Source organism: Hetaerina americana, unplaced genomic scaffold, assembly GCF_022747635.1.
Source record: "Hetaerina americana unplaced genomic scaffold, ioHetAmer1.1.p SCAF_935, whole genome shotgun sequence".
In the NCBI taxonomy this organism is placed as follows: domain Eukaryota; kingdom Metazoa; phylum Arthropoda; class Insecta; order Odonata; family Calopterygidae; genus Hetaerina; species Hetaerina americana.
This window is the reverse complement of record NW_027287578.1, coordinates 1-12,776: the sequence shown is the minus strand read 5'-3', so window position 1 is coordinate 12,776 and position 12,776 is coordinate 1. Positions and strand designations below refer to the sequence as shown.

The 12,776-nt window shown below is 37.7% G+C and overlaps 1 protein-coding gene across 2 annotated transcripts in view; it reads right to left on the bottom strand.

Annotated features, from left to right (window-relative positions):
• Positions 1 to 10,873, bottom strand: part of LOC139699860 (uncharacterized) — a 42,653-nt gene extending 31,780 nt beyond the window's left edge. The window contains exons 1-4 of one of the 2 annotated variants that reach the window (XM_071598284.1): positions 9,793 to 10,873; positions 9,182 to 9,663; positions 7,236 to 7,325; positions 4,559 to 4,740 (exon numbers count right to left, since the gene is read on the bottom strand). In XM_071598284.1, coding sequence (XP_071454385.1) covers positions 4,559 to 4,740; positions 7,236 to 7,325; positions 9,182 to 9,663; positions 9,793 to 10,579 — 1,541 coding nt within the window. In that variant the 5' untranslated portion in view covers positions 10,580 to 10,873. Of the gene's footprint in view, positions 1 to 4,558; positions 4,741 to 7,235; positions 7,326 to 9,181 lie in introns of both variants that reach the window. The other variant, XM_071598283.1, reaches the window with a different exon arrangement.
• Positions 10,874 to 12,776: the final 1,903 nt, after the last annotated feature.

Below are 12,776 nucleotides of genomic sequence, written 5' to 3'. Positions count from 1 at the left end.
TTCATTAAATTTTTCATCTTGGCATGACATAGCCTATGATGTCACAGTACTTTTCCAACATCCGTGTTGCACCATCTAAGTTCTACTTTCATAAATTTACTTGGAATGAACTTGCTGTGTGTGTGATCTCAAGGAAGTGATTCCACGTATCCTCAGTATTTAGTGATTACTATTTTTCTTAAAATTGGAAATTGAATTTGTAGCACTCTTTTAGGACATTATAGTCCCCTTCTTTAAACATGCAAATTTTTCTTTCATTCTTCCTATTTCTGACCACATGTAGTGAAAGCTAAAGCATTTACTGCCCTGTAATCACTAATTCCTTCTATAGTTTCAATTGTTAAAGACTTTTGCGAGTACAATCACTGTTAAAATATCAAGGAAAATATTACTCCTAGTTAATGAATTGACAAGTTGATGCAAGTAGTCCCAGGCAAAAGAAATCAATAGCAACTTGCAGATATATTTCAATTTACCCGTTTTGAAATAATATGTCCTCTAATCAATAGATGGGACTGAAATTTCCACTGACCCTAGCATCGCAATTATTGTACAGGGATAAGAAACCTTTGATTTGCTGATCTTATTCTAGCATAGAATTATTTTTGTTGTCTCGTGGCCTGTAAAATTTGCAAATATTAATTCTCTTAGATTGAGGACTTTTAATTGAGTACAAAATGCTTTCAAAACCATTACCTGGAATTACCCTGCTGATGCACGAATTCTCAACTGCACTATACACATTGCATTGATTCTATTTGCCCTGGCATTTCTGTAACAGGAAAAGGATTTTGGGAAAATTTAACCTTCAGCGATAACAATGGATAAGCAACCTTCTGTCCCAATAATTATATCTGTGCCTATGATTTCAATAAGGTGATGATATTCTGCAAATATATTATTAACTTTAGCAATTAACTACTAAAGCAGATAATATTTTGTTGACATTATGGTAGCATAAATATTTAATAGGGATCATTTTATCATTATTATTGAATCCATTAAAAAATTTTCCATCCGATGCTATTCGATTCACATTAAGTGACTATTGCATGCATATATAGCACTGATCCTCACTTCATTAATAGCTAAATTATTTGGCCAAGAGGAATTTAGAGACCCTCTATTTGACCTACACGATGTCCTACACTTCAATCTAACAAACCACTGCAGTGAGGCTAATAACTAATTCCCATTATCTTGCCCCTTGTAAACCCATTTTCAGAAAGCTGGGCCTGTTACCTTTTCCTTAAGTATATATTTTATATGTGTTATTGAATACTTACAATAATTTTACCAAATTTTATAAAAACATTGCTGCACACAGCCACTTCACAAGAAGTTCTAATGACCTTCATATCCCATATGTACACACTACAAGTTCTTTGTGTGGTCCAAACTCAATGGGTTTAAAACTTTACAATGTATTACCCAATGAGTTAAAGGGTATCAATAGTTTTTCCGTTTTTAAATCCAAAATTAAAGCAATGTTACTCCAGAAAATGTATCACAAGGTTGTGGATTTCATTAATGATGGAGTGTAATATTGTTATAGTGTGCTCTGTTCTAGTAATTTGTATATTATTCTACTATCTTCTGACTTGTCCTATGTCATGTACTTGATCACTGGACCAATAAAATTATTATTATTATTATTAGTGCTCGTATATCCTACACTTTACACACCCAGTTCAGAGGGTTCTCACATGAATGGATTGCCGGATGAAGGTCAACCAAGGAAAATGGAAATTACCTGCTCCAATGATAGAGATTGACTGCAGATGCAATGTCATAACTCTTTTGTTTTCCAAGGATAACCTCCAGATCCAAGTAAACTCTTCTGGTACTGTAATATTCTCATATATTCAAGGCTATTACAATATATAAAGAAGTATACAGGGTCTCACCCAAAAGTGGTAGGACCAATTTTCTCTGGCGCGAACGGAGCTGTGGAGGGGGGTCTGCCTGGCAGGGTAAGGTGGAGGGGGCTATTAGCAACAGACCAACACCAACCTCAGTCGCCTGCGGGCTGTCGTTGAGTGAGGACACCGTTTTTAGTGAAGCAAGTTTTTTGTCCGCATCGAAAAACAAAATGAATCTGAATTTTGAGCCACGTTATTCCGTAAAGTTTTGTGCGAAACTTGGGAAGACGGCAACTGAGACCCTCGATATGATCAAATTAAATTAACAAAATTAAGCCGTTCCACAGTATTTGAGTGGCACAAGCTGTTTAAAGAGGGTAGGGAGCTCGTTGAAGACGACCATCGCTCCGGATGGCCGTCGACGGCAAGAACCGACACGAATGTGGACAGAGTGAGGACACTGCTGAACACAGACCGACGCTTAACCAGTGAAGAAATTGCAGACCAGTTGGGTCTGTCTGCATCCAGCGTCCAATGCATTAAGTTCACAGGATTTGGCCATGCGCAAGGTGTGCGCCAAGATGGTGCCAAAAATTCTGCCATGGCGCGCTCGTCGTCAGACAGCTCCTGGCCAAATACGGCGTTGCCACGTTGCCGCACCCGCCCTATTCTCCCGATCTGGCACCACCGGACTTCTTCTTCTTCCCCCTGATGAAAAGACAGCTCAAGGGAAGACGTTTTGACTCGATAAAGGCCGTTCAAGAGGCTTCGACGAGGGTCATCAACGGCATCCCCAAAGAAAATTTCCAGCGGGCGTACGGGGAATGGGAGCAACGTTATACACTAAGTGTGTAGCAGCTCAAGGAGCATACTTTGAAGATTATTAAGTCGATGTAAGTATATCGTCAATAAAATTCTTGTAAAAAAATCAGTCCTACCACTTTTGGGTACGACCCTGTAAGTGACAGGGAGCGAGTCTTCCTAAATAACTTAAAATGAGACTTTTTTTTTACTTTTAGGACAGATCATCATCGATGAATGACCAACTTCACTGAAATGTGGCAATTAGATAATCTTTAACTCTTCAAACACAGAAATACCTTACATTGGGCAGAGACAGCGGACAGTTCACACAACAATTGTTTAGAAGTTGAAAAAAATGTCTACCTTCTGCCGCTGTAGTATTCTTGGGTACTGGCCCCGAGGTCACTGGTTCAATCCCAATTCACAACTAATTTTTTGCAACTTTGCTATGAGTTTATTTTTGCTAATTTCATTTTGTCACCTTGTTATCATATTCTTTGGCATTCTCCTAGTTCTTTTATCTGTTGGAAGGCAAATTTTGGCTTCAAATCATCGCTTTTTTTCATATTTTTGTAAGATTTTTTTTCATTTTTTCCCGTGTTACCAAAAATTACAGAATTTTATTTTGACCCTAGCATTTATTAGGAATACTTGGGTTTTAATGGTGATTAAAAAATTAGACTTTCTCAATTAGGAACAATGTGCAAAACACTAGAGCTAAATTTGCTTTTTACCACACCTTAAACACTCTGCATTGGCAAAATTCCCTGGTCAATGATAATCATTAAGTAAATGAAGCAGAGTAAAGCATAAGTTAGAATACCAATGCAGATCTGTAACTGGTTGTGAGTCAAGGCATGACTCATACATATGCCCATCCGGCAGGTAATATTGTATTCGAGGCATTAAAAATCAGTCACATTTTGCCAGTACAAAATGAAATATTTTACTTCGTAGTGAATTTCATGATGCTGCCATCAACAAGTATTTTGGATGATTAAGTTTGAGTTTACTCTTCCTTAAAATAGCAATGAGATACCCTAGGAAAAGCGAGAAGGAAAATGAACTGCAGCAAAATAAAGATTCAATGCATATACATGCACAAAGAAATAATAAAATAACCACAAATGTAATAAAAAACAAAAAATATGAAGCTCAAATTTACCATCCAAATGATGGAAAAACATTAGATGCAAAACTGCAACCATTAATGTGAAGGCTTCACAACAATATTAGCAAAAATAAAAACATAATAAAGCAAAAATAATCATACCGAAGGCAGTATTGACTGGCAGGCAACTCTTGGAACATCAGCAGATAACGTTACCACTGCAAATATTTAATTCTATTCAATGGAACAATATGATTCATCAGTCATCGGCACACCTCTGCTGATTTAAATACTATCATCATCATCTATTAGGTCGTCTAAACACAAAACGGAGTGTATTTTGTGATCAGGGAGTTACGGGGAACATAATTACTGAATTTCGGTTGCCCTTGAACCAGGTCCTACCCTCATTTAGCCTACCCAGAACGAGAATGGTGGTAATGCAGGCATACCAAACCATTTCATTATTAATGCTTTTGACCCTGCTCCCAATGTCGTATCCCAGATGCTGGAGCCACAATCAATGACTGACCATGCAACTCCTTCATTCACGCGTTTTTCCATGTTTCCCTGGTGCACTAAAATGATAGGGTTAAATGATCCAGGAAGGCACAAGTAAAATCATGGCACAGGCAGAGAAGGACCACCTGCCAGAGCCTTCATCCGGCCAATTACTGATGTACCACGGCACGGCCTGACCTGTTACTTTGGTTCATGAAAATAACCATGGGATATGGGCACGAAGATTTGAGAGAACACAAAAATCTTGAACGAGACACACCTGTAAGGGGCATGATGGACATCGTGGTCTCGCAGGTGGACCTCTAGGTGCCGTCTGGTCTGGAAGCATGCACCGCACGACTTGACAGGACACACCATCTCCGCTGGCCTCCAGTGAAGCTTCTCATGAGTGTGCAAGTTGTATATGGTCGTAAACCTGCGTCCACAGCCTTCAACTGGACACTGCCAATTACGGTATCATCACATGAATAAATTTCATCCCGTGGTGTTCATCCAAGTCAGATTCAAAAGGAAACGAATCTGGATTCAAAGCGTGGCCATTTCACCATGGGCCAGGTCTGATACAATGAACATTATTCCGGGTGCAATTGGATGGAAGTCCCGCATGGCCTCAGCCTTTTTGGCTCAGGTGAGATACTACAAGCTGCTTTTTGATTCCTGATGGTTTGCATATAAACAGCCAATTTCAAACTTCCTCCCTCACCATTGCTATGCATTTGCTAATGCGATACCAAAAATTGTTTTCATGACACATAACAGATTGAATCTCATGACAACAAATAAACCTAGAACCTTCACTTTCTGCTCAATGTAAAGTTATTTTAAATTATCAATCCAAACTGTAAATTTCTATAGACAGGGAATTCAAAGGGGTTTAATGCAAAAATGACTAATTTGCAGAGACAAAAACATTTCTAACCACAGGGAATTCAAAGGGGTTTAATGCAAAAATGACTAATTTACAGAGACAAAAACATTTCTAACGACAGGGAATTCAAATGGGTTTTATGCAAAAATGACTAATTTGCAGAGACAAAAACATCATCTGTACCTGAGTACCAACTATAAACATGCAAAAAGTTAATTGAGAAAGATATGATTAAAGAACACCAAAAATATCATGAATTGCTCAAAAATAATCCCAATCCCTCCTCTGCATGTGTCTCTCTACATGCCACGGTTACTGCAAATCACACTCTAATCTCCAGGGCATTTGGGACAACCGCTGTGCACCTGAAGGCACAGGTTCATATGGAGTAAGAGAGATGTTCGACATCAAAACCTCCTCAAGAGTTCTATCTCCCTTGAGAGAAACGCCCTCCATGAAATATGTACAAATATGTCCTCCCACCTGAAATATCTATAGTAAACCATTTTCAATTCCAATCAATTTTTTCTTTCAGATTCCATACAACCCTGAATATTTTGATACCACTCAGAACCTTGTCCAACCTGAGTAGGAATCTTCGGAGTATCTCTAACAAAACAATCTGATCGGTAAGTACTGAATGAACTGACATTCATTATATCGCAATTCAGAGTAAATGCAGATGTACACTTGAGCCATGTGATTGACAAATTTTATTACAACAAATGCCTTTTCATTCACAAGGTAATGAGAAGTTCCACAACAGATGATGATACATGGAAATTTTATTCCTAGTCTGTAAATTATTGGTATAATAATTAGAAAATCAGCCCTCAGCCCATCCACAGCATTCCTTATTTACTAAGCATTGCAGTGATCAGGATATGCAGGCTACATGGCATGCTTTGGGCAACTGAAAATGTTATATCACACACCAATCCCTTTTCTTTCCAAGACCTATTATGAATTTCCAACTTCAGATAATATTGGACCCAATGAACGATTTTTTACTCAAGTATTTTTGATGAATTTCAAACAATAGAACATATCAACTTTGAATAAAGGTAAAATAAATTTTAAATTATATATTATGCTTGTGCTCCATCTCTCATGACCTTTGGGGAGATCCCTGGCCACATCCCAGGTCTACCTTTCCCAAAGTGCGAGTGACAGGACTAACATTGGAAGAGATTCCACAGTAGACCTGTGATTGAGTTTTGCAGGGGTTAAGACATCTTTGCATACCCAAGCAAGTGAGTGATTGGTGGGCCACTGGCACAGAGGGTAACCTCTCGAAAGCCCTGATAGAGTGTGAGTGCATGCGACTAGCAAGGATCAAGGCTATTTATTACATCCAAGCTAGAGAGTGCATGATTAATTTGCTTTTATTTTATTACATGCGATTGGTGGGCCACTGATGCAGAGAGAGAAGTCTCTCGCAAGCCCCGAGTGGGCATGAGTGCTTGATAAGGGCAAGGGTCAATACTTTCTAGTACACCTTAGCCAGAGCATTTTGGTTTAATCGTTTTTTCTGTTCTAAACCCCCCTCCTATATCATTTATTTTATTTTTATTTAATTTGAACTTTTTGTTTATTTTTTTCTCTCTATAATTTCCCTCACCATATCCTTTGCCCATTTGTAAGAGTACGGCTGGGGTTGATTCTTCCCATAATATTCTTATGGCCGTAGTCACCGTTCGCTTCATACTTTGGGGAGATCATATAATGAAAAATTTATTGCTATTCAGTATGTAGAAGAGGTATGACATTTTCTTCATTATGCATTTATATTAAAAAATATTTTGTGTACTTTTTTAGAAGAGAGACTCTTTACATATAATTTTAGAAGGACTGCATTTTACGCTACATACGCTACGGCTGTGCAAGGTCAGGCAACGTATTTTGCAGCATCAGTCGTTAAGTGGACAACAAGCGCACAAATCCCGAGTCACCACAGTTCAGTAGCAAACTTTGAAAATGAACTTAAGAATTTAATTCAGGCAGGCATAGTGAAAACGCGTGCATCTGAGTAATCATCAGAGGAGAGGAGAAACAACAATCAACTCACCAAATAGTCTTTTTTCTTTAAGTGGGTTTCTTTATGTCGCTTGAGCTTGAAGTAAGTGTAGAAGGACCAATGGCACCCATCATAGTCACACTGGAAAAAATATACATCTAAGTAAACATCTGTAAAACTTTTGAGGTAGTCAACCTACATATAATTAACGTAATATTGTAATTATAATCACTAAAGCTGCACCACAGGATAACTAATTAACTATTGATTTCGGAAAAGGAAATACTTTGTCCTTCCACGCATATTTTTTCAAAAATAGAACAAAGAATAGAACAAAGTATTTTCTTTTCCGATATGAATCGCTTCCGCAAATTGACGCCTCAAACCATTCTATTAACTATTGATTTATTTGAATTCTGACAAAAATTCAAGGCACATTGAGACCGCACATAGTCACAGCAGTTAAAGCAATGTTTGTGTACATTATGAGAAAAACAAAATTTGCACTTTTCCACAGATTTAATTGTACCGTACAACGCGTTTCAGTTCATCAAACCCAACTTCAGGTACAAAACCTGGTTCAATGAACAAGAAGATGGTTCGACAAACTGAAATGCATTGTACGTCACAGTACATCTGTGTTGAAGGATGGACATGTGGATTCACTTGAAGAACTATATTTGACAAAAGGTTTCTCATTCATGTGGTTTTATTTGGATTCTCATCTACATAATACCCAGCAAGCCACCACAAGGGCTCATGCAAAATGCACTCATGCAAAAATCCCTTCATCCAACACTCATGCTAAAACATAGACCATAAACTAACAAACAATTTGCAGGATGCAACATGAAATCCATCCAACAACGCACATGCCAGAACATGACAACCAAGAAGGCAAAATTCCACCACCACATGAACATGCAACATAAAATGTGGTTTATTTTGTTTGTGTGGTTTAAGGTGGTGGTGGTAATCAGGATGCTAAGAGCTGCATTCAACCGATCTTTACATTGAAGCACATTGATGACATTTTGCAGTCAGTAACATTGAGATGCTGACATTGAGAGAGACTGCTGATGAGCATAAGTTCTACAACATCAGGACGACACATTTAACTATTTCGGAAAAGGAAGGAAAGGTCAACAATTTTCTGAAAAGTATTGCCCCCAACTACTGGTATGATTAATGGCATCTAGGTGACAACATAAAACTACACAAGAAGCTTTATTAGCCAGTGCTGACATCCCCACACGCAATATTCATCAAGACAAAAGGAAGGATATGTCATCACATCCACAAATTTCACCCACTCAACTCATTACACTTGATATGACCTTTAACTTTTTCCACAATGCGCAGCACTTTTTCAATAAATGGATGGTTGACTCATAAGAATCATTAGCCTTTTATGGCCTCCATGCCCACAGAAGGCTAGGTCTATGCCGACAAATGCTCTTGCGGCGGCTTACAGAGTATTTTGTAGATGGGCATGAAGACTTAACAAGATATATTTGACATTGAATTTACATTCACAAAACTTTGTGAATCACTATTTGTTCACATGTATCATGATTACGTGAGGATTCATACGTACGTTGATATATTTCCAGCGTGAAAGACTTTATTGGAGGAATAGAAGAACTATTAATCAACAATTGATATTTCATGCATTTTTACAATGAGTTATATGTAGCTCCGTGCATTCATGTTTTCATAAAGCAAGGGTCTTGCAAGACTAACATGGATTAAAAGCATTTATTATTTATCTTTATCAAACATATCAAATACGCGTACAATATTATATGAAATTTGTGCTGCATTGCCAAACTTAATAAACCGGTTCTTCTAATGTCAATCTGAGTACTATTTTGCCAATGCTCACACGTTTCTTCAATGCTAAGACACTGAAGAAAAAAATTGATACCGTCAAATCAGAACCATAAAGAGATTTTTCCTAACGATATCGATAAACAAAATAAGTTGACTATAATTACCTTATACGGCCTCACGCCATAATGACCAAGAATATGAATCTTTAGCATGCTTAGGCGAGGAAAAGACTTGTTACAGCCTTCTGCCAGACAGACCCATATTTTACCACCAGCATTTCCTGCCACTCCTGATATTGTATACAATATGGAATCAGTGGTAATACCCAACTCGGCCAGGGCTTCCGTGACAGGTCCGTCTTCGGTAACACGCCTCAGACCCTTGCCGTTGCCTACATCAGAAGTTTCTTCTTCGACATCCTGCTCCTCCGCCATTTCTAAATCAGCCTCTTCTGGAGGATTGGCACCCACTTTCAATTTCGCAGAATCACTACATACTTGGATACTTTCTTTGGCACTCTTGGCGTGTTCGACAGCATCTGTAAGGGTACTGCCACCAATAGTTAACACAGGCATCACATTATTTGGTACACTTATCCTAATCGGCATCTTCACATTAGCGGCTTCTGTTGCACAAGACGACTGGACTAGAGAGGAAACAGGACCCCCAACTCCATTTACAGCACTGGTTATTAACTCTGATATTTTTCCTTGAAACAATGGTTCCCCAGAAACATTCCTGATAACAATTTGAGCATCTTCAGTAGGTGACTCACCCGCAATAACCACTCTTTCATCACAAGAAGCTTTGGGATCTTGGTGCTTAGGCGAGAATGGGACGCTACAGTCGGTTACTTTAGTTTTATTTTCTTTTGGCAACTCTGTCCCAATGACCTCTGATTTATCCGTAAGCCCATCGCAATTGACTTTTAATGTGGCTACATTAACAGAGTTGTCCAAGGATTCCTCAAGTGATGAAATATTGGTGTCAATCTGATAGTTCAATATACTAAAAGTGCACAAGTCCTCCTCTTCACACAATTTTGGTCCATTCTTGTCACCAAAATCCTTCTTTGGGAGTGATTCCATGGGCATGCCAGTAGTAACACCAGACACGATTTTCTCTTCTTTCATTGTAAGCATGTCTCGCGGAAGATCAAGGGACTCGTCAAGAAATGTTAGTTTATTGGAACCACCATCACAGCAAACCTTGTCTACCTGCATGTCATGTTCTTTCCCTTGCAATAATATATCAGAATTATCTAGATCGTCCAGCTGATGGGGTGCTGAGTGGTCCCCTGATCCCACTATGCCAGATGAGGGCCTATGATCTCTTTCATTGAGTAGAAACCCTTCGAACTCGGACAGATTTTGTGTGGCATGATCCAATACATCTACACCACCCACACTACCACTGCCGCTGATGGTGCCAGTCTTCATCATCACAGAATCTAAATCCACAATACCTGAGAGGGAATCGACCTTCGGTCTGAACCATTCGTCAAAACTAACAGCCATATCGGAGTTCGTATTAAGACAGAAAGCGTTGTGAGGCAAATCCATTTTGATACTACTTTTCAGTCAGGTGACTACACTTGGGTAGAAAATTTTGAATCACTTCAATGTTGCTCAGGTGAGCGAGTAATCCAATTCTGCTCATTAAGTCCAAGTTTATAATGATGATGCAAAATAAAATCTGTAAACATTGTGAAAAGCTTAAGGAGCTAATGTGACAGCACCATGAGACCATATTTACAAAAGACAAATAAACAATATTAATAAAAAGCAAATAAACATACAGGAAATACTTCTTGACGCTATGAAATATTTGCACACTAGGTATCACGTCTAGGAAAAGGACGTAATTATTAAGCTATAAACATAAACACATACAATACTTAATGCTACCTAGCAAAATTAGTACTCCACTTGTCCGCCTTTTCTTCTTGGCGCAGTCTCACATGGGTTACTTAGAGAGATTGTCAGCGCATTTCCCCAATATGATTGTATGGAAGACATTTTGTATCCATCTGATATAGTCGCCTGGAAACAATAGCTTGAACTACCCAGGAAAAGTGCTGTAAATTTGCTGTAGTGGAAGTATTAGGCGGACAAATATTATCTCTATGATTGAATGGCATGAAAAAATTGATTTGGCTCGTATATATTATTCGTCTTCCGACTAACTGTTTTGAAAAACCTTTGTAACTTAGGACACAATATGAAACAAGTGTTTCTACACTTTTAATTAAAGAGAATACGAATTAAGTACATTTAATATTACATTGATTTTTATATCACTTTGTTTTGAACATACCATTGCTAATTAATCCAATATAAAATATTTTCTTTTCACAGTACAAAAATATTTTTCAGTTAGCACTTACGAACGAACATGCCAGTAGCGAAATCGCGCATAAAGCGAGAAATAGTGTGTTGAAGAGACACACACTATTGTTATTACACTCACTATGAGAGAGTTGCGTGGAATAAAATCCAGATATTATAATTCTTCCGCGGTAACAACAGAGTACATTGCGTCGTAGTCTGATAGAAAACACCATTTCTTCTCGACACTGTACAGGTCCGGCGATAGGGGAGCGGAATACTTCATTTATGATTTAATTACTTAAAATGCCTAATGAAACGTTAATGACAACAGCAATATTAAAAAACAAACAATGATGTTTAGTAAATAAATGTTGCCTGCCAGTTTTGAAGCTTGCACGAACGTGCCCGCATTTTATTGGGTGTAGCAATTCGTTTAGTACCACGCATGATATTGTATTAACATTTTGATTTGGAAAATATTTTCCCTAGGATTCCCGGGACAATTCTTGGTTACCATTAAGTGATGACTTAGAAGTTTTCATTGCTGACGCGCAGAATTTACACCATTAAAGAAAATTGGTCTCTTGGATTTGGTAAGTAATTCTTGAATGACCCATTTATCCTGCAGACTTCAACTTGCAGGTATGTTGTAACTCTGTGTGGCTTGATAACATGATGCATCAAGATGCTACTACTCCTAAGGGGTTATGATGTACTGTAACGTCATGTGTTGCAAATTCTTTTGAATAATTGATAAATTTATTGTCATCTGCAAAAAGCATAGTTTCACATTTGACATTTCTGGGTGAATCATTGATCATTATGCATTTCCTATCTATTCTGTCTCCTATCTAATCTATATTACCCATTTTATTTTATCGATCGTATCTATATTTTGTCTCATATCTGTCGTTCTTGTGTGTGTATGTATAATGTATGTGTATTGTAAAAGTGACCATTGACCAGACTTGAACGTTGCCACCAGGACAGTTGCATAATTGCAACGATAAATTATTAAATAAATGAATAATAAATTGTAAAAAATAAAAAAGGGCCTAATATATATCCTTGGGGCACACCACTTGTTTTATCACTGTTAGCAATACGTTGTACCATAATGTACTCATAATTTCCTTTAACCATGTAATTTCATCAAAGGAAGAAAGGGTCCCACCGCACCATAGCATTGGAACATGTTTATTAGTGAATTGTTAGAAACAGTCAAAAGCTTAAGGTAGATCATACTTAGAGGAAGTTAAGTATATGTTCATTATTATTATTTATTATTATTATTTATTATTTTAAAACATTGTTCACATACAGCAGTGGCGCCAATTTACAGTGACAAATATAACAAACATAAAAGAGGACAAAGACAATAACAGTATAACAATAACAACGAGAACTTTTCAGGACTTTCAACTTTTCA